Source organism: Vitis vinifera, chromosome 14, assembly GCF_030704535.1.
Source record: "Vitis vinifera cultivar Pinot Noir 40024 chromosome 14, ASM3070453v1".
NCBI lineage: Eukaryota > Viridiplantae > Streptophyta > Magnoliopsida > Vitales > Vitaceae > Vitis > Vitis vinifera.
In genome coordinates, this window is record NC_081818.1 from 20115563 (window position 1) to 20142820 (window position 27258).

Below are 27258 nucleotides of genomic sequence, written 5' to 3' on the forward strand. Positions count from 1 at the left end.
ATATTTGTATTTCAGGGTTATACTTAGTTTTATATATATATATATATATATATATATTATTTTTTTAGTATTATTATTTAATGAAAAAAAAACTCTCAAAATAATTCTTTTAAAATAAAAAAACGTTTTAAATTATATATAAAAATATTATTATCAATTTATTTAATTTTTATTTTCTTTTGTTTTGTCACGGAACATTAAAATAAAAACAAATAATTATTAATATCACCAAGCTGATTCTCTTTCAATGAAATCAAAATATTGATTCTCATTAGTAAGAAAATGTATGGGTTTTCCCTTTGGTGGCCAATGTCGTTAATGTCCGAAGGGCAAAATGCGGAAGGCCAAGTGCTGATCCCCACTCACTCATGTCCAGGTTTAGTGACACGCATGCACAAACTGCTCACGTGGCTGACTCTTAACGATGGTTTTTATCTTGTCCCCATTGTCTGAGAAAATAATAATTTAGTGGAACGAGTAAAGCCCAAGCAGCGGTCAAACGGTTGACCTCCGTGACGGTGCCCCAAACTTTTATGCTCAGAAGGTAGATCCACATCCCAATTATAATCTCAATATCCGAAGCATCCGTTTCTGCAAGTCCACCATATCAACGGCCAATATCGCCTTCGCTTTCTGAGAAAACCAGTTTCTTGGTGTACGATTTATAGAGAGAGAAATGGAATGAATTGGGATCGATGGATGTGGTGGAGAGAGCGTCATTGTGCAACTGCGTGGTGAACTTTCTGTTGGAGGAGAAATACTTGTTGTCGGCGTTCGAGCTGCTTCACGAGCTTCTTGAGGATGGCCGTGAAGCTCAGGCCATTCGCCTCAAGGAGTTCTTCTCTGATCCCTCTCACTTCCCTCCCGATCAGATCTCTCGCTTCAACTCCCTCCGAGGTTAGTTCTCTTTTCGTTTTTCTTTTCTTTCATTTCTCGGCTGCCAAACGGTACTTCTCGTCTTGCTTTCGGCACGGAATTTGATTCTAATTGAACGATCTGTTTCTGGTGAATCTGTATCTGCTTCATTTTCTGTCTCATTTATAACGCAAGAATTTGATTAATGAAACGTGTTTTCAGTTGCAATTGTAAAGCTGGCAAATTAAGGGCTTATGGTGTGAATTTTTATCATTTTGTGATTTGTGAAAATCGTCGAATTCAAAATCGTACGGTTCTGTCCGGATCTCGCAAAAAAAGAGGAAAATGCGATGATTATTTAATAGATTCGTTTATGGTGCTATTATCAGCATTCATCTTGTCCTTCAAGGGATCCCAATGAAGCCTATATTATGCTCTAGGTATCTACGTTATTAGAGAATTGGCTGCTAGTATTTTGATAATGTGGGGGAGATATGTAGAACTGCTGCAGGTGCGTCTCATGATTCTGATGACAGTGTTGTAGATCATTAAAAGTAGGATATTGGATTAGACTAGGGTTTTATCTATACTTGATTGATGATGAAAGTTAATTGGGTTTATGTTAGAAACATTTGAACTGATTTAACTTGGAAGCCCATGAAATTTATGTCTATAATCTACTCCACATCAGCACATCAAGTAAGTCTAAATAGAGGTTATGTGTTTCTAAATGTCCCTTGGCTTATCATGGCTTTGTGGTGTGGGAAATTCTCAGTGAAATCTTTCTATTCTGTTTTGGAGTTGGATGGAGGAGTGTCTTTCCCTATAAAGGAAATGTGGTTCTTTTGAGCTCCAAGAATAGTGGGATCCTTCACTTGGAGGCTGCATTGGGAAGGGTTGGAATCTTTGATCAACACAAAGAGTAGGGTAATTTTTGGGAAATTATTGTTATATGTGTAAAAATGCAGAAGAATCAATTGACCACTTTCTCATTCATTGTCGGAAAGTTAAGGGCGCACTTTTTGTTATCTCTCTTTGACATCTATCGGGCCCTTCCTTCTTTGGTGAAAGAGTTGCTAACAAGTTGGTATGAGAGTTTTGTGGAAAGAAGAGAAGGAAGGCTTGAATAACAACTCCTCTATGCCAGTTTGAGACAATTTGGCAGGAGTGCCAATTTGAACAACTCCTTTGAAATGTTGCAACGGTTAGATGTATCTCTTGAGGATTTCCTTAGTTTTAACCTTTGCACCAGTCTTTCTAGCATCATCAAAATGGTTTTCAAGTGGGTTTTTCGTGCTGTTAGACTTAATTTTGTGGTTGTGCTCTAAGAAGTGGAAATGTCAGTGTGGATTTTTGTCGTGTCTTTTCACTGTTTCCCTCCTTCGCATACTTCATTTATGCTAGGGGTATGCTCCCTTTTGATTGGTGCTTTTAATATATTTTTATTAGCCTAGCAAAATATTAGGGCATTTGTGGTTATACGTAAACTTTTGTACACATTTGTGGGAAAAAATGAATCTTAGGATTAACACTGATTTTCAGTCAGGTTTCATAACTGGTTCTCAGGAGATTGCAATCCCATTATTATCTCTTGGAGATTATTCTTCTTGATCCTTTTTTATTTTTTATTTTTTTGTCTTTATTAAATAGTTTGGATAAACAAAATGAGTAGAGAGAGAAGAAGAAGAAGAAGAAGAAGAAGAAGAAGAAGAAGAAGAAGAAGAAGACAAAGAAAAAAGGAAAAAAAAGCACCATTCTACAAATATTCCACCCTAGAACTCATAAAGAAATTAATTTCCACATTCCCTTGCGAGAAACCTAAGAATAACACTAATTTTGGGAAAATCAGCCCCTTGAAAATCATCTGATCAGATTCTTTCCAAATGAACTAAGTGAGATTTACAGGGACCACCATCCATGCCTTCTTTGCATGAGAACTGTTTATGCCTGAGATGGCCCACCATAGAGCCTAGTGATATAGATGTCAACTTGAAGTCGAGAAGACTTGGTGCTAAGTGATTGAACTGTTAATGAGAAGATGGGCAAAATTCTTGGATCTGTTTTGCAACTGTAACAATCTTTTGTGATAATCTGCTTTCTATATGTCACATGATCTATTGTTAAGATACCATCGCTTTCCTTTGAACAAGCTAAAAATGCCACTTTAGAAGGAGATACTGAACTCAAATCTGGATAACTGGGAACAAATTATCTGAACAACCACATAACTGCTTTTAATAGGATTTAACAGATAGCATTTTGTTCTGATTCCTCCTCCATAATAAAAAGGTGCTCCTTCAAAGGAGACCCTTTGAGATCATTTGGGCAGTTACAAATTTAACTTTCCATAACAACCCTGCATGCCTCAGAGACACCTTGTGATTATTCACAAGGTGTCTTTGAGGCAACTGAGAATAGATCCAGATTTTGAGAAAACAAAGTAGCACTCCCCATCCCCACTATTTCTCATGCCAAATCACCACCCTAGCCCAGTTTTTTTGTTTTTTTTTTCTTTGATAGGTAAAATAAGCAGATATATTAAAAGCGTGTTACAAAGGCTCAAAAAGTACACATAGAGTATACAAATAGTGCCAAAAGGCAAGCAAAAGAAAAGAGAAACAACAAACCACAACTGGAAACAAAAAACACAGCACTGTCATCACCCTAGCCCTATTTTCACCCCAAAGTGCATTTCCTTATTGAAGTCATGGGACTTGGTTGTGGTTTCACTTCAAATGTCCATTTAGGGTATCACAATTTATGCATTACTTTTCTCATCTCGAAGTAACTTAATTATAATTTGGATAACTTCTCTTCTCTGTTAAAAGGTGGTTGAAGTATCCTAGTATATTTGAAAATTGCTATTAAATTGATGGGAATTAATATAAATGAAAGTGACAGTTTTTTTTTCTTTTCTTGGCTCTGTTCAGGTTCTATTGTGATACAATGCCCTGGTTTGCAGTGTTTTCTAATCATTTTTTCATTTACTATCACTTTAATGGCTTCAACGTTACGCCTCATCTGTTCTTTGAGGTCATGTATTGGTTACTAAATACCCCTAGTGACCTAATAATAATGTTGGACTGAAACATTCATGTCCTGGTATATTCAGCAACACATTATTTTTTATTTTTTATTTTCCTTGCTTGATTTTTATTTTGGCATAGAAAGATGGTGATCTAACATATGACAAATAGCAGCATAATCTTGTGTTCAAAGAATGGGGCTGTTTTTCCTTGAGCCTTAGTAGGCTGATTGGTCCATGTTTTCTTTTTCTGGTCCTACACTACTTTGTAGTGTAGGACTGTTTCAAAATTGTTTTGACACACAGTGATGAAAAAGAAATATAATTTTTAATCCATTGATGGGTATAAACATAAAGAGAAAGAAGAAAACAGAAAAGTAATGGAAATGAGAAATTAGGAAACATTTTCTGAAAGAAGCAGGTTTTGGTGGTTGGAAAATGAGTACTGATGCGCTGAATCGTTTTATTCTGCCCTCATAAATACCAAGACTCCTTTCTCTTCAATGGAAAAAGAATTTGATAAAGATTGCCTCTGGATGGGTGGTGAGGCTAAATATCATTGTAGTTGTCATATTTCCCAGTATGTAACCAAAGGCATCACATAACATGACATGGATAAGTCAAATTTACCCAGCCTTCTGCTAGGACTGGCACCCCAAAAAGGAAAGTCACTATATATCATTTTCAAGAAATATATACTGCAATGAGTAAAGTACTTGTATTCTTGTGCTACACCCTGAAAGCATGGCGATCATTTTTGTACATAGGTGTTGTGTTTGCCCAACACCTACCAATGCCTAAGCTGTGCCAATCCTAGTTAGTGTTATAATGAATTCATGCATACAATAAGGTGTCTTCTAAATTTAAATGGTTGATTTCTCAGTCTTTGGTGGTGTCCCTGTGAGTTCTAATCATTCACCATAGTTTGCATACGTCTGCTTCACTGTTTATTCTTGAATTTTAGTTGATGCTTGAATTATTATTGCAAATTATAAATTTCTCCATGTCATCTTAAATTTAAAACATAAATGATGATCTTTTCTGTGTTTTGTTTTCTGGGAGCCAGTTGCAGATCCTCAAAGTTTGCTAGAAGAGAAAGAAGCATTGGAGGAAAAATTGGCGATCAGTGGGTATGAGCTTCGTTTAGCCCAAGAGGATATTTTGAAACTGAAGACTGAATTGGAGAAGAAAGCTGACTTTCTTCCTAACTCGAGTAGTAAGCTTTCAAGTTTTCTTTCTCAACATCTGAAATTATGTGTTCTTGTTTGTTTGATCTTGTTTTACATGTTTTTTGTGTTCGGTGATCAATATTAACTAGTTTATTGCATCCTTTTGAGTGAGCACGTTAGTCCAGGTTTTAGTTTTCAAATTAATGGAACCACCAAGTAGTTAAAAAGTACACGAATGTGCATTTAAATTGTTTGGTAAAATAAAATGGAAGGTCCTAGTGTTGCCTTTTTTCTGCCTTGGAAACTAATGCCCATGTTTGTGTCCATTGCCATACTCGAATTTGTTTTTCCATGTTAGACAACTTGTGTCCATGTTGAACAAAGGACACCCATTTGGTAAATAAGGGTTGTGCTTTCTTTTGGGAACTCATTTTAACATCTTATTTACTAAGAAAAATTTTGTAAAAAATGATTTACTGCACATACATAAAATTGATGCTTCATCTCGTTTATTAACTACTATATTTGGATGTATTTTGCAGAGTCAAATTCAGATGTCTCTGTAGATCATGGACAAGATATTCAACGGCAAAAGAGGGATGCTTCCTACTCAGATTTGGGCCCTTTAAAGGACAATGAACGTAGAGATCTTAACTGTGCTGTAAAGGAATACTTGTTGTTAGCAGGGTACCGGCTTACTGCAATGACATTTTATGAAGAGGTGGATGCTTCTCTCTTTCTTTCTCTCTCTCTCTCTCTCTCTCTCTCTCTCTCTCTCTCTCTCTCTCACACACACACACACACACACAAAATTTTACTAGAACTTCTCACTATCTCTAAAAGTTTTACTATAATTTCTTCCTAACTCATAGATGAAGCTGGTTCAGTGTTCATATTATTATTATTATTGTCACTATTATTAGTTTGTTTTTAGATTTTTATCAAGGCATGCCCATATTTAAAGACCCAAATCCAGTCATTTGTTTTAAAAGCAAATGAGCATTTCCGTCATAATCAGAAGATGTGAATAAATGTCATTTCTAGGATCAAGCAAGAAGAAGACACTTGAAAAAAAGAAGGATATGGTAAAGAAAAAGCCTTAAAGTGGTCTTTTCTTAGGAGGAAAAATCTGAAATTAAATTTATTAAAGTACTGGTTGTAAAAGAAAGGGGCCAGATGGACATTTTACATAGAAAGGATTGCCCTTTACATGCATTTTTTAGAGTTGGAAAGGGCTTTCTGGTGTGTGTGTGAAAGGAAAACAGTCCTTTTCCACCACTGCTGAGTGGAATCCTTTGTCAGAAGGTTGGGTTAAACTGAAGATTAATGGTTGCTTCTTAGGAAATCTGGTCTAGAGTGGAATAAGAGGCATCTTTAGTAGTTATTCTTTTTTTAGTCAGATTATGCATTTTGAGATATAACTGACCTTCTATGTACATTCCATTGCAAGTCAATGAAAGAAAAGTAGATGCCCCTTCATTTTTCAATTAAAAATAAAAATAAAAATCCTGCAATCAGATTCTGTAAAAGGAGGATGAGTTGATTCTGTTTTCCTGATTCACCTACTCTCAATATTCAACATAAAGAAGCATGAAGCATCATTCTAACAGTCCTGTGAAGGGGAATGAAAGAGTGGTATTTGGAGGGGATTTTGGGACTATACACATTTTTGAAAGGATCCATGGTAGAGGTTGATCATAATGTGGTGAGGTATCATTATGAGAGGTGGTTTTGTTTGCATGTTAACTTGCAATAGGATGGGATTTTTGAGGAAAAGGTGGATTTCAGGACTGAGGTGAGAGTGGCGTGCAAAGAGATAGTAGATTTTTAAAAATTTGTTAGAGAAAGAAATTTAGTGTTCTGTATCTTAAGAAAGGGAATAGGAATGCCAAACTTTTTCATAAAGCCACCAATGCCTGCGAAAAGTCTAATCATATTTGCAGGATCATGATTGATGGCATTTGGTTCTCAAGGTCAACGGTGGCTTCCTGTTTTGTATATTTGTATAATAACTAAGGGGGTTAGAAGACCTGGCACTGAGCAGTTAACGTTGTATTCATCTATGAGGAGGATGGGGAGGGGTTAAAGAGGGCTTTTGACAGTGAGAGTGGAAGTCATAGGGTTCTTTAGAGATTTTCTAGAGTTGGGCTTGTTTGAGAAGAGATTGAATGCTAATTTTTTAGTGTTGATCTTCAAAGGAGGTGTGATGGAGGACATTAAAGACTTTCTTAGTGTTGCTGACTAAGACTTTGAAGTAGGTGGTGGTGAGCCTTGTATTGAAATAACATATTTCAACTTTCAAGGATAGACAAATTCTTGATATCTTCCTAATCCTAAATGAAGCTATGGTTCCAAATTAAAAGCTCCAAGGCAGGTCTGGTTCACAAATTGGATATTGGAAAGACCTATGACCATGTTTCTTCTGGATTTCTTGCTTTGTTGGCAAAGATTGTTTTTTGTCCAGGGGATTTCTTGGATCAAATTTTATTTATCCATTCTTAGATTTTCAATGTTGCAAAATAGTATTTATCTATGGTTCCTTTTTAAAGTTCTAGGAGCTTGAGACAAGGGATCAACTCTCTTCTTACTTAGTTGTTTTGGTTTTGGAGGAGCTAAGCTTTTCTTTAATCCCAAGGTAGTGGAAGTTGGTCTTTCCATGGTTTCATGTTGGGGATGGAGTTGAGACAGGGTTTGAAGTGCATAGTTGTTATTTGCAGATAAGACTTTTGTTCCATGATGCAGATGGAGATGAGTTTTGTGCCTTGGGTGTGTTTTGTTTGTGCATTGAGCCCGTGTCAAGTTGTGGCTCAACCTGGACAAGAGTAAAACTTTTCTGGTAGATTATGTAGTCAATGCAAAGCCTTTGGAGGTATGCTTAGGTATAAGGTGGGGAAGCTTCTATCTAGCTATATAGGATTACCTTTGGGTGCTTCTTTCAAATCCATACTGGTTTATGATTTGATGGTGGAGTATTTCAAGGTGAGGCTTCACTTGTGGAAAATGCAGTTTCTTGTTCAGATTTTCAGCTTCTTTTATTCTGATTTCAGCTCGTAACCATTTGGGAATGTTTCAGCAAGATTCCCTAAGGAGAAGGTGTATGCTTTGTACTCCTGTGAAGGTTGGGGCCTAGGTATTTATATTTTCTTATTTTTAATAAATCCATGTTAGACAGGTGGCTCTGCAGGTTTGTGATTGTAAGTGATCGTGAAAAATTTAGGGGAGTTGGAAGTGGGATGGTGTTTGTGGGTGGCTAGTTTTGATGGTTTCTGGGCCTTAGCATGCCATGTGGAAAGTTTGAGGTATCTTCCTTGGTTTCACCTGTATCTCAGTGAGGAATGGGTGGAGGGCCAAATTTGTGGCAGGACTAGGGCCACTTATCGTTGTCTGTACACAGGACAATCTGTCAGTTAATTCCCATATCCTCCTACATTGTGAGGTGGCTAGTTTCCTGTGGACTGCCTTTCTTGTTTTTTGGCATCACATCAGTAGTGCTTTCCTGTGTGAGGGATGCTCTGGTTTGCTAGTGTGGCAGTTCTGTAGGCAAAAGTATAGGAAAGTTTGGAATTTGGTGCTGCTGAGCAAGTCCTGGTGCATGTGGGAGAAACATAATAGGAAGCTTTTTGGGGAGAGGTGGGGAGGAGATTTTAGTTGTTAAGAGTAAAAGACTTTTAAGTCCCTCTTTTCTTGGGTTAAGGGGGGAGGTTTATCCTTCTTTCTTTCTTTAGAAATCCTAGTGCTGGCATGATTTTCTTTCATTTTTTGGTGTCTTATTGTATTACCCCTGTGTATTAGTGTTTGCTCCCTTATTGGCACTTCTTTTACTAAGTTCTTAATTAAAAGAATGCAGTTTCATTGACAATTTTAGACTGTTAAAGCAATTAAATTTCCAGTCTTGACTTGTCTTTTCGAAAAAGTAATTTTAAAACCTTCTGATACTTGATGGGTTGGAGAAAGTTGTGATCTTTTGAAAGATAAGACTTCTAATAAGACTGCTTTTCTATGGGCTTCACATGAAATGGGGCGATTATGTAAGCCCTCACCCATTCTGATTGACTGGTTCTGTGACTTCTGTCAACTGCTTGGGTTGAATGAGTTATGATGAAATGGTCAGTTTTCCTAGAAGAACCATTATAGGGGTTAGCTTGGATCAGAAAAGCTGACCAGTTAACCATCAAGTGTCATGTCCAGTTTAAGAACAGTGCTCTCATTTAATGTTTCTGTGCACATGGAGAGGAGATAACTTCTTTCTTATTAAGCCCCTTGCATTTTTTGTAATTTCTTTTCCTTGTCTCACCTGTTTAAATGAGTGTTAAAAGCATTTGCAACTGTTGACTGTAAAAGGTCATGCCACTGTTTATGCGTCATTCCACTAACTCAAACCCAGACAGAGTATGATTCAAAGATATAAAATAAATTTATATAAACACAAGAGAATTGTGAATATTATTCTATTGTAATAAGCACTTTACTGCTTTGAGTAAAGTATATTATGACATGAAATAATTAATTCGTAGTCTTTATTTGAAACTACTTTGTCTATCAGAGGTGGTCAAAAAACCCAAAACCTGGTAAACTAATGGTTTTCAGGGTTGTCCTGCTGGGCCAATCCAATTAGTAATCCATTAGCTTGATTTATTTTAATTTAATTTAATTTATTTTTCATTCAATTAGGTCTTCCCAACACCAATCCAGATAATTCCTGGTATATTAAATAAAATCAAGTAAAAGAAATCATAGAAAATTTTGGATTTTGCATGTACTTTTCATTGGCTCACTGTTCTAAGAAGTCATAATTAGCAACATGAATTTTAGTTGTACATAACATGTCTGGATGCATGTACACATGTACTTTTATATAGACAAGATTTAGACGCAATATTAACTTTTCAATACTTCTATCCCAGGTTATCGACCAAAACCTAGATGTTTGGCAGAATACACCTGCATGTGTACCGGATGCCTTACGCCATTATTATTATCAATATCTTTCATCTACCGCAGAAGCTGCTGAGGTACTTTCTGAAACACAAGTGGATAGATGATTTGCTCCATATTTTTAATAAGATTGCTGATGCATGCTACTGTTATGTGTTGTTTGAAATTAATGTTCTTCACTGATGTATCATGTTGGTTTTTTAGCTGTCCCTCTTCCGTATGCCTAGGGTTGTGGCAAGAAGACTAGAAAAGTTGCAAAGAGACTTTTTGTGGGGAGGGGGAAGTACGGAAAGAAAAGCTCACCTAGTCAATTGGGAGAGGGTGTGCGTGGGTAAGGAGAAGGGGGGACTGGGGTTGAGGAAGTTAGTCCCTTTGAACAAAGCCCTACTTGGAAAATGGGTGTGGAGATTTGCCCGTGCCAAGGAGGAGATGTGGAAACGCGTCCTTGTGGCAAAATATGGGCAAGAGGAATTTGGGTGGAGGACTAAAAAGGTAAATGGGGCGTTTGGTGTTGGGGTTTGGAAGGAGATTATGAAAGAAGCTGATTGGTGTTGGGACAATATGAATTTTAAGGTAGGAAAAGGCACCAAAATCAGGTTTTGGAAGGACCCTTGGTGTGGGGATGTGGAGTTGGCCCGGAGGTTCCCTCAACTCTTCAATGTCGCTGCCCAAAGGAGTGCCACTGTGGGGGATATATGGGACCAGAATTCTGGCCAAGGAAGTTGGAACCTAAGGTTTATTAGAGGATTCAATGATTGGGAGCTGAATATGGTAGATGAATTGCTTCAAATCCTAAGGAGTCAAAGAATTACTTTGGAGGAGGACTTAGCATTATGGAAAGGTGGAAAAAATGGGAAGTTTGACGTTAAGGAAGCGTATGGGCTGCTGATCAGTCATAGTACCCCTTTGTTTCCCAAAAAGGGCATTTGGGTGGAGAACGTCCCTTCCAAGCTAGCATTTTTTGCGTGGGAAGCTACTTGGGGGAGGGTTCTTACCCTTGATAGGCTCCAAAAGAGAGGTTGGCAGTTTCCTAATCGTTGCTACTTATGCGGTAATGATGAGGAAAACGTTAATCACCTCCTTATTCATTGTACAGTGGCTAGTGTGTTGTGGGGGATTGTTCTTAGTTTGTTTGGAGCCCAGTGAGTCTTTCCAGAAACTGTAAAGGAGGCGGTTATCAGCTGAAAGGGTTCTTTTGTGGGTAAAAAGAGGGAGAAAATTTGGAGATCCATATCGTTATTTATTTTTTGGACGGTTTGGAAGGAGAGGAATAAATTAGCATTCAGGGGGGGGGGGGGGATAGCCTCGTTCCCTTATAGGTTTCCTGGAGTGGATAACCTCCAGTTAAGGGTTGGTGGGTCTTTTTGTTTCTTTTGGTTGTCGTTGTGAGGTCTTCGTTGCCTCGTATACTTCCTGTATGCTATGCGGCGCTTTGCCTTTTGCAAATATATGTGTTTACTTATTGAAAAAAAAAAAAAAATGTTGGTTTTTTACATAGGGCATTACTGTTTGCAGGTCACTTTTTGATTTTTGCACTTAATACTCTTTGCTTCTTGCACTTAACCTAAAAACCTGTTACTGACTAGTGGGGTGCAAATAGGTTTAACCATTGGAGATTTTAGATGTTCGTGATTTTCATTAATGGTAATGATATCTACATCAGTATCTTGCTGAAGCTTAAAGATTCACATACAATCCCTGCATTTTTCATTAATATAGATTATAGAAATTGGATCACAAGTTTTGACCTCTATTTTCACAATTCTTTCCTTCTGGTGCATCTAGTTGCTTGAGCTAATATAGTTTTGTTGCATATTCATTTCTTATTAGAGGATTTAGACAATTTTTTCTCTAAATTCACCAAATGTTGATTGACCGCTAGAATGTTATTAGATGATATATGATATATCATATCAGTTGTCAAAATTCTTTAGACATCCCATTCTTCTGCTCTGATTATGAATATATTTGCATAAGGTCCTTTCTAGAGGAGGCCATCCATTATAGGTGTTGAGGTGTCTGAATCCTAGAGAAAAGTGAAGCAGAGTGGGAAGTGAGAGGGGATTGGAAAAATTGGTAATAGCCTCATGAGGGTGAGTGTAGAATCGTGGAGAATTCAAACAGTGGGCTTTTGAACTAGAAATTTCAAATCTGCAAAATTGAATTTCTTTTTGTAATAAGCTCTTAGACCCAGTTATAGGGGGTTTAGAATGATTACCAGTTTGTCTACAAACCCATGGCCAGTGAAATGGTACCATGTGGACCACCAGTTATTGGAGAGGAATGTGGTGATAGTTACATCTATCCCATGGACAGTGGTAGTCCTCTTCCCTCCTGTTCCGGTTGAAAGAGTTCTGTCATTGCTCAGGCTATTCTTGTTTCAATGAACCTCCAACTCTGATGCCAAATCAAGAATCTTCAACCATTCTGTGTACTTGATAGTGGAGCTGGTTGAGGCCACCACTAAGGTGTAGCAAATCTGTTTTGGGCTTTTCAAACCATCCCAGGTCCCGACTTGGGAAATAGTGTAGCCTTTTTGGTTCTATGTTCATAAGGATTTTCAAGGGAGGTGTAGGAGGCGTGGATGTGGAAACAACCTCCCACCTTATCATGGTGGGGGTTCTCTTCAGTCGCCTTATAAAATGACTTTTCCATTTTGAGATGGATAAGAATACAAGGAAAACATCCACAAATTGAGGGCTTCCTAGGAGTTTGAGCATTCACCTAAGAAAGAGCCATCTACATACCATGTCTTAGAATGGGAAGAGATTTGGGAAAGATGACCATGGAGCCAATTGGAGATGTAGTGGCATGTGGCTTTATCCCAAAAATTCTGCATAGCTTGGGACCATCTTTGGCATGGCCTCATGACTGTCTACATGTATCACTCGTCATATCAAAATGCATTCATGATACCTATCTATAGGTTCATACGTAGGAGCAAAATTAAATATCAACAAATCTAATGGAAGAACAGTAATGATTCAGAGGAATTCCAAAGTGACTGCAGAAAGAATCAGGAAGGGTTTTAGTATTTTGGAGGCTACTTTTTATACAGCACAAGAAGTCATCTTGAGAAATTTGGGGAAACAAAAAGAAGGGAAGAATAAACACTTCCTTTTGGTGGTTTCATAGAAAATCTTCAGAATGGTTTAATAGCCTGATACAAAAGAACTTGAATATATATTGGGTTATACATCCAACACACCTGGTAGCAAATGCAGAATGACTTGGGAAGATTTTAGAGTGGGGTACACATTTCTTATTAAGTATAAGTTTCTGAGGAAAATTCCTGTATATGGTTTGTCTCACTGTCCTAACATTAGGGGTTGATGAAGTTGGGACCTTGGTACATTCTAACATTCAACATTCAGTACTCAAGTCCATGTAGAATACTCTTGAATGCCTTGGCCTTGTGGAATTGGATTTATGTGGAGTCATCTTTGCTTTCCAAGTTTGGTAAGAATTAGCGTTCATGCACTTGGATGAAGGAAGTTGTCACAACCATGGAAAAAAGCTTTCTTATGAGTATGGGTTTTAGTAGGTGCAAGCAACTAAAAGGGTCTGACAGGTCACAGAGAAGGCATAAATTTTATAAGAAGCTTCTAATTCATGTAAATGAATGAATATGTAAAAAAGAACCTTATTTGGAAGCAAAGATATGGCTATTTGTTACCACCTGACTGTATTATTTTAAATTGAAAATGATCACATCTTTTCTGACTACCTCAGTTCAAGTTCAATTTTGTCTGCTGCTTCCTATTTGAACCCCTTAAACATTGAATCATTATTATTGGTGCATTTCTTGGTCTAAGTTGAACCATCATAAGCGTTATTCCCTCATCTTGTATTTATCAGGTGCTACTTTTAGTTTTGTGTCTGATATTCTCTCATTTGGCTGTTCAGGACTCGTCCATCTTAGCATCCTAATTCTGTAAGACTCATTTTTGAATATTTTGTTTCCTGCAGCCCATCATTCTTACTCATCTAGTGAGCCAGTTCTTATACCTGTCTTTTAAAATGATTCATTTCCCTTTCTAAAATTTTTATGTGCAGTACTAGCAAGTGTTTAAAGGTTTCTATACCTAATTTGTGGCTTCTGGTAATTTTTCTACCAAGCATTTTTTTTAGGGAATAAAGATGAAATTTTTTGGCAACACCTTAAGTTTGCATTTGGTTTGAGGAATGAAGGAATAGGAATGAGAAAGCAATCTTCATTTACAAATTCTTGTGATTCATGCAAACCAATATATGGTAGATTTCCCATTTCATTCCATAACCCCTAAATGTGGGTAATGAAACTACCTATCAGAAAAAAAAAAAAAAAGTGGGTAATGAAACTCTATATAAGGAGGTAATATTTGTATACCCTTAAAGTGCAATCATAGTTATTATAATTTACAATTATAACATACCCTTAAATATCCAATCTCAAAAATACAAAATCATAATAATTTCCATATTTTGAAGATGCTTTTTTATGCCTTAATTTTTTAATCCTATTTTTGTCCTTTATAATTGAAGAATCATTTGAAAATATTGTTTTATATTAAATAAGAATTGAAACTTTTTTTTTTCCTTTTGTCAAAGGACTATACTCAAATTTAATACTTTTGAACAATTTTTCTCTTTTATTTTTTCTACTCAAATAAAAGTTAGTCAAATTTTTTATTCACTCTGCAGAATTAGGCCAAATTTTCAAAATTTGACCCCAAAAAAGGGATATATAACTCCTCATCTAACATTCTGACTTCCCTAAAAAGATATAGTTGAAGATGAAGGGAATGAAAGAGATAAAAAAAAAAATTAGGAAAAGTGATTATGCAATATAATTAAAATCATGCTTATATGTCATATCCTGTCACATCAAACCATTATTTATTTTGAAAATCTTATAAGGTGTATATTACAAAATTTAATTATGTAATTTAATGAAAATCTCTTTGTGCAGAACTTTGCATTGTTTTAGATCCATCACTAACTTTCTAATTTTCAGTCTTATAGACCTATGTTGTATGGTTTTCCGGTGCAGGTGTTGGGTATGGATATGTGTCTAGTTGTTTGATCCTTTACACCTACAAATTTTAGGATTTGAGGATTCGACCAAAAAGAGGTCTCAATAACAGAGATAGACACTTGGGTATGACATGATACAAGGATAAAATAAAAAAATATCAAGTAAATATCAATAGAAGAAAAAAGATATCTTTGATAAGAAATCATCTTCTTTTCTATTTTATCCTTATGCTCATCTTCTTTTCTATTTTATCCTTATTTTTTCTTTCTCGCCTCTAAACATTTTTATAAAATTTCACCTCAAACAAACTCTCTTTTCCCAATATAGCTATCCTTTGAGGAAGTTAATTTTAAAAAATAAATCATTTAAAATCAAATGTTCAGATCCAAGGCAGAGTCTCTCATAGGATGACATACCTGTACTCTGTCGTGTCAACATGGCCAAGCTAGGTGAAGTTGGAGGATCCAGGTATCATAGTTATACACTTACTTATAAACGAAGGTATTAAGAAAGTGACCAAATTTTAGTTTTTGTACAAATTAAATTGAGTGGCAATAGAAACACTCTACTTGTAGAATTGTTCAGGATCTAAACACTAAAATGGGAATAGTTGATTCTTAAGATATTGATGCTAGGAATGTATACCTCAAGGTGCCCCATTACTGTTCATTGCATTCCATGAACCAAGTGGGGCCAAAATGGTAAGAGCCTAGTTCTCTTAATATAGTAATATACAAGTCAAAATGAACCTTGATCACATGTTTTGGAGTAACTTTTCAGTTCTTCCATTGTGTAGTTATTATTATTATTTTTTTGATCAGAAACGAAGAAAAATATATTAATAGAAGAAAAGATACAGGAGAAAGAAAAGATACAAAAGAAAGAGAAGAAACTAAGCGAAGGATGAGAGGTCCTTCCTACACAAACTGAACAAAAGAGAAAACTCCCAACAATGGAAATCTAAAAACAAAGAGAAACCCCAACATTCTCAAACTTTTGAAGTGCAAATTGCAATCCAGTTGAGTTGTAAAACACTTAGAGGAACTCCTCTAAAAGCTGCAAAACAAGAAGCCCATAGAGAGGAATAGAACAAAATCAAATCCCATAACATCTCTTCCGTTCTCCCCTTATCCTCAAAGATCTTATTGTTTCTCTCTTGCCACACCATCCATACCAAAGTAAGGCAAGCGATTTGCCAAAGTGTCTTGCCTCTTAATGAGTTCCCCAAGCCTTTAAAAGCAATAACCAACATGTCCTCAAAACTCCTTGGAGGGACCCAAACCAACCTTGCTAGATTGAACAACTTGTGCCAGAGTCTAATGGTAACAGGACAATGAAGAAAAAGGTGGTCGATCGACTCTCCATTTCCTTTGCAAAGAATGCACCATTGAGGACAGAGGGATTTGTAGGGTCTTCTCAATTGCAACTTATCATTGGTGTTTACCTTCCCATGTGCTACTAACCAAGCGAGGGTCTTAACTTTTGAAGGAGCTTTTGAACTCCACAAAAACTTGGCCGGAAGGAACAAGATAGGATTTGAGACTTTTGACAAGGCCAAGAAAAAATATTTCACTGAAAACAAGTCTGACGATGACAAAGACCACACTCTTGAATCTGCCAAAGAAGGAGAGAAAAGCACTGAACTAAGGGAGGACATTAATCTCTGAAGGAGATCAATTTCTGAATCAGTAATATTGCGGCAAAAATTAAAATTCCAAGATAGTGGAAAGGAATTGCCAAGGACATTTGAGACAGTGAGGTTTTTCATAGAAATAACTCTATAAAGATCAGCAAATTGAGAGTACAAAGTTTGGTTACCCCACCAAAGATCTTCCCAAAATTGTTCTTTCCATTGTGTGGTTATCACCCCTCTCTTCTCATAATTGTTCTTTCCAAATCTTTCACTAAGTCAATTTTCTATTCTTTTCCCTACAATTGTTAATCTTTTTCTTTGTTATTCTTCTCACTACACAATCATAATCTAACAATTTTTTATGCATCATGAAACAAATAGGAACTTTAGTATTCGCTAATGTTTCATGTACAATGGGCTTAGTTGTCAAACTCTAATGGAGTGAATGGAGGTTTTTGCCTCAAATTTTATTTGATAAGTACTTAAATCTAAATTTTTTAAAAATGATAGATTGTTTGGCTTGATGTTTCTTGGTAACATTGCGAGGACTTGGAACATTCGTGTTTGATTTGGGTGTTGCTGCATATTCTGATTAAGCTTTCTATGCTGCAGGAGAAAATTGCCATGCTTCGAGAAAATGAGTCATTGCTAAAAGCGAACGAGAACCTAAATCATGAAAAGGAGTGCTTGCTGAAAAACAAAGATTTGGCTGATGGTCAAATAAAGGCTTTAACAAAATCATCAGAAGCTCTTCAGAAGGATCTTAAGGACAGGGAGAACCTGGTAAATCTCTCATTACAATGTATTATGTAGCCATCATAGACTTGTATGTAAGAATATATACATTGATATCGTAAACCTCAGGTGCAAGTTTTGAAGCAGTCCTTGGAGCACCAAAGAAAGGACCTTAATGACTGTAGAGCAGAAATCACTTCACTGAAAATGCACATTGAAGGATATCGTTCTGGACGGAGTTGGGCAACTAGTGATGTTGATGATGTACAGTCCTCCTTAGAAAGATACAAGGAGGAAATAAAGTCATTACAGATGGAGATGGAAAGTTTAAAAGCAAAAAACTCCATTGCTACTGATGCTTTAGATTCCAGCAATTGTGGGAAAGAGTCAATTCAGGGAGAAGAAAATGTTGTTGAGATACATGAAGATAAAACTGTAATATCTCATCAAGTGGACACGACATCTGGTGTTTTAGAGAATCAAGATGCTCCATTGCTGGCATGTCAAACTTCTGATGACAACATGAAAAAACCTGAGGAAGTTGCACAAGAGTTGTTAATTAGTTCTTCAAGTGAGAATGGTACTGCAGGAAATGTTGTGAATGCCCCTAAACAAAATGGTGAACCACCACCTGAAGAAAGTGAAGTACTTAAATCAGATAATATAGGTGGCAAAATTGTTTCTGAAAAGACGGCAAGTTCATAGAGCTCTTTTTTACTATTATGGCCTTTATTGTTGTGAAATATTCAGCACCCCTCACTGTCTGGAATTTAATTTTTGACAGGGGTTGGGAACTATCCAGATCCTTTCAGATGCCTTGCCCAAGATTGTTCCTTATGTTTTGATCAACCACCGGGAGGTTTGTTTTTACTATTTTATTCCTATTTCTAAATTTGTTTCTGGTTTTACAGTGGAAGAGTCATTTATTCTATTGGTCTTACCTGCACATAGGAGCTTCTTCCCCTGATAATGTGTGCTATCGAGCGTCACCCAGATAGCAGCACTCGTGATTCCTTAACCCACACATTGTTCAATTTAATTAAACGTCCGGATGAGCAACAGAGACGAATTATAATGGATGTAGGTTACTGTTGAAGTACTGCAATTATATTGTAAAGTATCTATGATTTGAATATGACACTAAATCTTTTCAACTTCGTTTCAGGCATGTGTTAACCTTGCTAAGAATGTAGGAGAGATGAGAACAGAAACAGAATTGCTTCCCCAGTGTTGGGAACAAGTGAGCTTCAGTCTGGATTTTCTTAGGAGCCTCTCAATTTTCCTATTCTATTGCTTTCTTTCTAATGGGTTTCACCAATTGCAGATAAATCACATCTATGAAGAGCGCAGACTGCTTGTTGCTCAATCATGCGGGGAGCTTGCAGAATTTGTTCGGCCTGAGATTCGTGATTCTCTTATTTTGTCCATTGTTCAACAACTGATTGAAGATTCTGGAACTGTTGTTCGGGATGCTGCTGCTCATAATCTGGCTTTGCTGCTACCACTCTTTCCAAATATGGATAAATATTTCAAGGTCAGCCTCACTAAATATGCTTCGGGGCAATCAGGGAGAAGAAATCTGACTTGACAGAATTGGCTACAATGTAAGCTCTAGAACAGGTTGATGACACATGGTCTAGGGAATGGAGCCTTTTCCCCTGATCATAATATGATAACTTACAAGGAAGGAAAAAAGATAATAATAAGAAATTTCTCCAATATATCTTTTTTGTCTTCTTTTTTTGGTTGATAGGTTGAGGAGTTGATGTTTCAACTGGTCTGTGATCCGTCTGGAGTGGTTGTAGAGACTACACTTAAAGAATTAGTTCCTGCAGTAATCAATTGGGGAAACAAATTGGACCATATTTTACGAATTTTACTGTCTCATATCTTGGGCTCTTCTCAGGTATGCTAGTTTCTAACTGATAATCCTTTACTTGTTACTCAAATTTTTCTCTACCTCATTTCTTGTATTTCTCTTTTGTAACTTTTCTTTCCAACTTTTCAGCGTTGTCCTCCTCTTTCGGGGGTTGAAGGTTCAGTTGAGTCACATCTACATGTTTTAGGTGAACGAGAGCGCTGGAATGTTGATGTCTTATTGAGAATGCTGACAGAATTGCTTCCATTTGTGCACCAGAAAGCAATTGAGACATGCCCATTTCCTACAGTTTCAGAATCAATGGGAACATTATTTTCTACCTCCTTGCTTGAACTATATGCAGGGTAGTCTCTGATTTCCCCTTTTCTATACCTTTTTCATTCCCAAATGGGACATAACATTTTATGTTGTGAAAATATTATTACAATATTTGAAAGTGTGGTTGCTGCAATATTTGCTTCTGAGAGATTTAAATATATTGACAGTGGACATATTGAATGGCCTGCGTTTGAATGGATGCACATTGACTGCTTTCCTAGTTTGATTCAGCTAGCCTGCTTGTTACCTCAGAAGGAGGATAATTTGAGAAACAGAATCACTAAGGTATTATCTTGTACTTGAATTTATTCTAAGGAATGCTTTTGGGTTCATTTTATGTTTCATATGCATGAGTTTATTGCCCTTCTAGTTCTTGCTAATCTAGATATTCATGATGCAGTTTTTGTTGGCTGTATCTGAACGTTTTGGGGATTCTTATTTGACACACATAATGCTACCTGTATTCTTGGTAGCAATTGGGGATAATGCTGATTTGACATTTTTCCCTTCTACCATCCATTCAGTAATAAAAGGTAATAAACTCTTTGTTTATTTTAACCTTTTATTTAAATTTTATGATCTCTAATTGTTGCTTGATTACAGGTCTGAGACCGAAAACTGCTATTGCTGAGAGACTTGCTACTATGTGTGTCCTGCCACTTCTCTTGGCGGGTGTTTTAGGTGCGCCTTGCAAGCATGAACAATTGGTGGAGTACTTGAGAAACCTTTTAGTTCAAGGCACAGTAAAGGAGAGTCAACCAACAAAGCGCAATGCTGAGATTGTAGATGCTGTTCGCTTTCTTTGGTTGGTATTTCATGAAAATCTTTCAATTATAATATTTAGAAATTCATTGTTTTGACTAATAGGCCTTTACATAATGCAGTACATTTGAAGAGCATCATGGCATGATTTTTAATATTTTATGGGAAATGGTTGTTAGCTCAAACATAGAGATGAAAATTAGCGCTGCTAATCTATTGAAAGTCATTGTAAGTTTATCCATTCTTCTGTAATTGTCATTTCCAGTTACATCTAATGGAGCATTTGTAACTCTTTTAACTTCTTTTTCTTATCAGGTGCCATATATTGATGCAAAAGTTGCTTCAACACATGTTTTGCCTGCCCTAGTAACTCTTGGCTCTGACCAAAACCTAAATGTAAAGTATGCCAGCATAGATGCATTTGGAGCTGTGGCACAACATTTTAAAAATGATATGGTATTACTTTTTTACTTCTTGATACTGACTATCATAGTGGAGCAACTTCTGTACAGTTGGCTGACCAAATTTTGGGCATTTCAGATTGTTGACAAGATACGTGTTCAGATGGATGCTTTTCTTGAAGATGGATCACATGAAGCTACTATTGCTGTGGTCCGCGCATTGGTGGTTGCTATACCACATACAACAGATAAACTTAGAGATTATATCCTTTATGCTTCTTCTTGAGTGCTCTATGTTACTGTGTGTGCATGTGTGTGTATAATCATTTATCCACTATAGGAATATTCTCTTGGATTCTGTGTCAAGGTGGTGGGTTATAATGTTTCTTTAACATGGTATACATCTTTTGTCCAAGATTTTCCAATTCACAACCATGCCTAGTCCTACAAGTGATGTGATGCGTCGCCGTGAGAGAGCTAATGCATTTTGTGAATCAATCCGTGCTTTGGATGCTACAGGTTTGCTTTTCTTTAGGACTGGAAAATTTCTATTTCTTTTCCCTGTTCCCATCTTTGAGCCTACTATTGCAGCTCAACTGTAAGGTTGTTCCAATTTAGTATAGGATCATATGCTTTTCTGTGTCTATTGATTGCTTTCTTGAAGTTCTTCTAAGTCCTTGGGCTACATTTGGCTCAATGGGGTGTTGGGAATGAGTGCTTGATCTCTTCTGCCTGTTTTGATGTTTGGGTCTTGCACAAAGACTCTTTTTTGGAATTCTAGAGGGTTTGTGAGGCCCATAACAAACGTGGGTAAACATATCTGGTGATATGACTTTGCTAAAATCATTTTTAGGTATCATTTCACAATATTTTAAAATTACAAATTTATCATTGCATTTATGTCAAATTTCAAAATGCCATTTAGTCATTGATTTATCGTCATTGCTTTAGAAGATAAATTGATCACGACTTCATCTCTTTAGAAGGTAAACCAATTCCAACTTTATATTTGTTGTGAACAAACCAATGAAAATCTATTTGGTTGTTATTTCATCATCTCAAAAAGGAAATATAGTTGCATCTATATACAGTACAAGTGTATAACTCCATTAGAACTTTAATTCCTCAAATACTAGAACTTACAATGAATTGAAATGTACCAGAAAAAAAAAAGAATTGACAAACATTATTCTCAATGATTTCTCCACTCTTAACAATTTTATGTCATTAAAATTTTTAACAATTGGTCTAAGCCCGAAGTTAAGTACTACTCTAGGAAGATTGAGATTTAAGTAGTCTTCTTTATTTGTTCAAATTTTTATGAAGGTGATTAGTTGGAATGTTTGTAGATTGGGATCTAGGAAGAAAAGGCTGGTTACCTAATATTTCCTTTTTAAGGAAGCTTTGGATGTGGTAAATGCTTCAAGAGACAAAGAAGTAGTTTGATAGGCTTTCAATGAGTGGCCTATGGATGGCTACAAGAATGGTTGAAGCTCATCAGTTGTGAACCTTTAGAGATATTGTATGATATGGGATTTTAGCTCCTCAATTGTTTTAAGGTGATGATAGAAGCTTTGTTGTAGTCAAGCTTTTTTCTAACATTGTAAGAGATTTTATCCTTTTGTGGTCTATGGCCCAATTGGTTCTACTCTTAGAAAGGAATTTTGAGTAGAATTATCATATCTTTTGAATTATCTTATCCAAGGTGGTGTGCTGGGGAGATTTCGATATCAACAAAAGTGTTTCATAAAAGTTAAGGGGGTTTGGGCTCACCTTTGTTATTAGGGATTTTTTGATGGTTTTCTTTGGGAGTGCAAATTAATATATCCCTTTCTAAGAAATTCCTCTTTCACTTTTTCAAACTTGCAATAGGTTAGATTGATTTATATTTTTAAAGGATTGGGAAGTCATTTTTTCCTCCCAACCATCTAAAGACCTTATCTTGAACTATTTCTCTTCATTGTCTAATTATTTTAGACACCAATTGTTTTAGGTGGGGTTTGGTTCCTTTTAGATTTTAGAATATGTGCTTGTTCCATGCTAATTTTAAGGATAATGTTAACTCATAGTGGATAGAGGTGCTAGTCAAAGGATAGGAGGCTCATAAGTTCAAGCAAAAGTTGCGAGTCAAGCTAAACTAAAAATTTGGAACAAGGCCAACTTGAGGAAATTAAAGGGAAGAAAGATGAAAATCTTTAGAGACATTGCCATGGAGGTTCTTGTGAGGGGGAGAGTGCTTTGATAGTTGAATTAGCAACATTGAGGGATAGAAAAAAGATCAAACTGAAAGACCTCTTATCAAGGGAAGAGATGCATCGTAGATGGAGACCTATGGTAAAATGGGCTAAGGAAGGGGATTTCAAAATTCCAAATATTTGCATAGGGTGGAAAATGGAAGGAAGATTTTGAATGCATATAAAATAGGATTCAAATGTCAGTCGAGATTGGTATGACTTAACTGAGTCATATCTGCCTTGGTCATGCCCTGTACTGGACCGATAATTGAGTAAAAAACAGTGGAGAAAATAGAAAACCGCAAAAATAAAGAACTTTGGAAGGACAGTTTGGAGCCTTGGTCTTGGTTTGCGTCTTCATCCTTCAGACCTAAGCTTTTGCATCTTGGTGTGGCTGATTTATCTCCAATTTAATGCCTTCAAATCTTTGAATTGATGTGAGAAGTTGTCTTTGAGAGGTGAAATGGATATTGTCTGGAGAAATGAGTGTCATGGAGAGATGACATGAGAAGTAGTTGATTGAGAGGTGAAATAGGTATTGTGCAGAAAATATGAAAGGGGTATTTTACAGAGAAATGGGTGTGTTGCGAAGAAACGGGATAGAGGTTTTTGGCTGAAATGGGAGAGAGGTTTTTGATTGGGTATTTGGGATTAATGAAATGATTATAAATATTTAGGTTTATATAAAATAAATAAGATATAAATATTAATATAAAAATTTAAAATTAATGGATAGAAGTACTATAAAATATATTTATGTTTAAAATTTTATTTATTCCAATGAAAATAAGATTAATAAAAAATTTTGTTGTTTTTTTATAATGGTTTTATTTAGAATATATTTGATAGGAAAAAAGATATTTACATTTTTAAAGGTGATTCATGGTTATTTTCAATGGTTTAAAATATTTTTTAAATTTTCAAAATATTTAATTTAAGCAAATTATTATAAGAATGAATTCTTTTTTTACTAGTTTTATCTAATATTTAGAATGAGGTGATAAATAAAAAAGTTTTAAATCTATTCCAACATGCTTCTATCACTATATGAATAATTTTCTCTCCTTAAATATTTATTACTTTTTTTAGTCTATGTGATTGTATTTATTTTTGTGATAATTTTAACAATTCTCTTAAAAATTTTGGAATTCTTAAATTAACATATTTTGTGTATCCTTTGATACCGACCTGAGATACCAAGACTAATGTGTCTTGGGACCTTCCGAATCAATGATCTATACCTTAACTGTGAACCATGGTATTAAGTCTCAAGATTAATTTAGTGAAACACATATTGTCGATTATTAATGTTAGAGAGGACCTTGTTCTTAGTCTGGCTTTCCTTTAAGAGTATGGAGTCTCTGTTTTGGCTGCTAACTTATTTGTGTCTCTCTTTGAGAGGGAACCATAGAGATGTTCGCTTTAGGACCCAGTGGTACATAAAAATTCCTCTTGTTTGGATGGTTGCAAAAAAGCCTTTTTGTCTTTGATTGCCCTTGTGCAGTGTTGTTTATTTCGTATTCTCATTTATTTCCGATCTGTTTTTAACACCCCAACATGAACAGACATTGGGATTGAGAAATTATAGAAGAATCTTCTGTGCTTAGTATTTAAGGGGAGAAAGACTACGACATTGGATGGGAGCATTGCAAATCCAAAAGTGATGAAGGTTTGGTAGGATCTTCTTGAGGAATATAACCCTTGTATGGAAGTGGTTGTGAAGGTTTCCTAGGGGAAGCAATGCTCTATGGCACTCATCTTAAGCATTTATGGGTTAATAGTCCAATGGTTGGGATGCCAACATTGTAGCGGCATGGTGGGGGTGATGGACCTCTCAAGTTGTAGTTTCCAAATCAAGATTAGAGGCTTTCCCTTTTCTTTTGTTCCTCTTATTCTATGTGCACTTTTTACCTACTTTCCCAAATGTGAGAATTTTTTAACTGGCACCTTCAAGATTCTTTTCAATAGTTCCTTCTTCCTATCTTTACTCCTTTATTCCTACAAAATCTATTTGAAATGTAAAAGCTCCACCTAAAATTAAGACTTTTTGCATGCCTTGTGGCTAATATAAAGGTATTAATTTATAGGTGAGAAGGCTTTACAAAGCTGTCATCCGAGACCGGTGTATTGTTTGCTTAGAGAGTTGTGAATTAATTGATCATCTCTTTCTTCATTACCCCATAGCACTAGGACTTTGGCATAGATTGCTTGATCATGCAAAGATCGATTGGGTAGCGTAGCAGATGGGTTGTTCATCTCTTTCATGGGTTTGGTTGATCTCTATTTTATCCTTGATACAGTTTTTATGATGAGAGAAAAATGCTAGGATCTATGAAGGTAGATGAAGATCCATGGAGGCTATTTGAGATTTGGTTGACTTATTCTTCTTCCTTTATATCCATATCTCTGATCCTTTTGTGGTACTCCTTTGAATCTTTTATTGTTATATTGGAAAAATGTTTGGTATTCTAAGGGATCACATGGGAAGGCTATGTTTGATTGGTTATCTCCTCCAATAGGTCTGGTAAAGTTAAATTTTGATGGATATTCTTTTGATAATCTTAATCATTAGATATATGAGGCTTGATCAAAGATCATTTGGGTCAGTACTGAGGGCTTCAAACCTACTGAGGTGGGTTCAACTACGGATGTAGAGTATTAGCATTGCTAGAAGGCTTATTGCAGGCTAAAGCTTTGTGACTATCCTACCTATATGTAGAGGGGAGTTCTATTATTATTCATTAGGTGTATAATAGAGAGAGGGTCGTGGAAGTTTGGCATTTGGCTCCTCTGGGAATCCTTACTAAGCTAATCAAGCTGCAAGGAGCAAAGTATTTAGTTTCTTTTGTTCCAAACTTTTTTCCTTCAAGCGATTTGTACTGTATGCCCATTGCATTTACTGCTTATAGTTTGTCCAGATATTTTTTGTGGAGCAGTGACTTTGCTACTGTTTGATCAGGAATTACACATGTTGGAAGTATTGCTTGTCATTCTTTGTATTTGCCATTCAATGGAAATGAACATGTTTGTTTCTAATAAAAATAAATAAATTTTGGATGAATTATTATAATAGAAGTAGTTGTTATTGTTTTCTATGTTGCATGGGTTTGGGTATGACTTATGAGTGTTGGATGTGGATATGTATCTAGGCTTTTGATCCTTGACAATTCAAATTTTAGGATATGAAGACTGGGCGCAGGTGCTGGGCTATGACATAATTGAAGAAAAATCAATTAAAAATAAATTGGAATTGAAAATGTCTTCTTTAAAAGCTCTTATCTTTTCCCTCTAATTTTATTTTTTCCTCTTATCTCTAAAATATCAGCTAACTCATCTTTTTCTCTATAATTATTACTATGAAAGTTGAAAGAATAAAAGGATATCAATGAAAAAATCAAGCAGCCACACCTGAAGGATTATAGGAGTGTCCGTCAAGAATCCCATACCCAGACTCATGTCATATGTTGGGTGAAATTGGAGGAAATAGGTATCATAGTTTGTTAGTGCTATTGTTTTCTTGTTGGTAAAAGGACAGAGAAATGACCGTAGAAACAAATGTAGTAATAACAACTTCCAGTCAATTAATGTGCCTAGATTTGTTTCCTATGACTGGAACTGTACATTATGGGTTGCATTCCTTGTGTTGCAGATAATTAACTGTTCTTGTCCCTTCCATATGTACTATTGTTTGGTGTGTTATTTGATGTTCAGCATCTTCTTTGTTTGTTCAGATCTTCCTGCAACTAGTGTTCGGGAGCTCCTCTTACCTGCCATACAAAACCTGTTGAAAGACTTGGACGCTCTTGATCCAGCACATAAAGAAGCCCTAGAAATTATATTGAAGGAAAGATCAGGCGGAACTTTGGAGGCAATCAGTAAGGTGATGGGTGCTCATCTTGGGATCGCATCATCAGTAACCAGTTTGTTTGGTGAAGGCGGGCTGCTGGGCAAAAAAGATAGTGGAGACCCTCCACCAGAGCCTGTTGAGTCTCCAAGGGCCGTGCCACCACCTCCTGCAGAGGACACAAGATTCATGAGAATTATGAGGGGAAATTTCACAGATATGTTAAGGAGCAAAGCAAAGAACCAAGAGGACACTTCTACAGGTCAATGAAAGCTTCCCCTACTTATACAGTGAAAGCTTGTATGTCTTTGATCTCTGACAATGTCAGATTTTCCCCCTTTTTTTTGTTCTCCATGTATGAAGTTGGATGTATTGATGCACAAAAAGAAATTCTTTTTAGTGAGAAAGATAAAAAGGAAAAAAATATAGACTTACCCATTTTTAATGTTAA

At 36.1% G+C, this 27258-nt stretch overlaps 1 protein-coding gene across 1 annotated transcript; it reads left to right on the forward strand.

Annotated features, from left to right (window-relative positions):
* Positions 1–452: 452 nt before the first annotated feature.
* LOC100249784 (uncharacterized) lies at positions 453–27258 on the forward strand. The gene is made up of 20 exons (XM_002280969.4): positions 453–897; positions 4947–5096; positions 5592–5770; positions 9954–10061; positions 17247–17417; positions 17499–18062; positions 18154–18228; positions 18321–18449; positions 18535–18609; positions 18694–18903; positions 19123–19275; positions 19378–19592; positions 19734–19851; positions 19967–20099; positions 20170–20371; positions 20451–20556; positions 20644–20784; positions 20869–20992; positions 21132–21248; positions 26695–27258. Exons 1-20 carry the CDS (start codon positions 696–698, stop codon positions 27075–27077), a joined length of 3555 nt encoding a protein of 1184 aa, XP_002281005.1. The 5' UTR covers positions 453–695; the 3' UTR covers positions 27078–27258.

Coding starts and splice junctions, on each gene's coding strand:
- LOC100249784 (XM_002280969.4), top strand. CDS start 696: ATGGATGTGGTGGAGAGAGCGTCATTGTGCAACTGCGTGGTGAACTTT. Junction 18,063..18,153: donor AAATTGTTTCTGAAAAGACG/GCAAGTTCATAG, acceptor AATTTTTGACAG/GGGTTGGGAACTATCCAGAT. Junction 20,100..20,169: donor CATCCATTCAGTAATAAAAG/GTAATAAACTCT, acceptor GCTTGATTACAG/GTCTGAGACCGAAAACTGCT.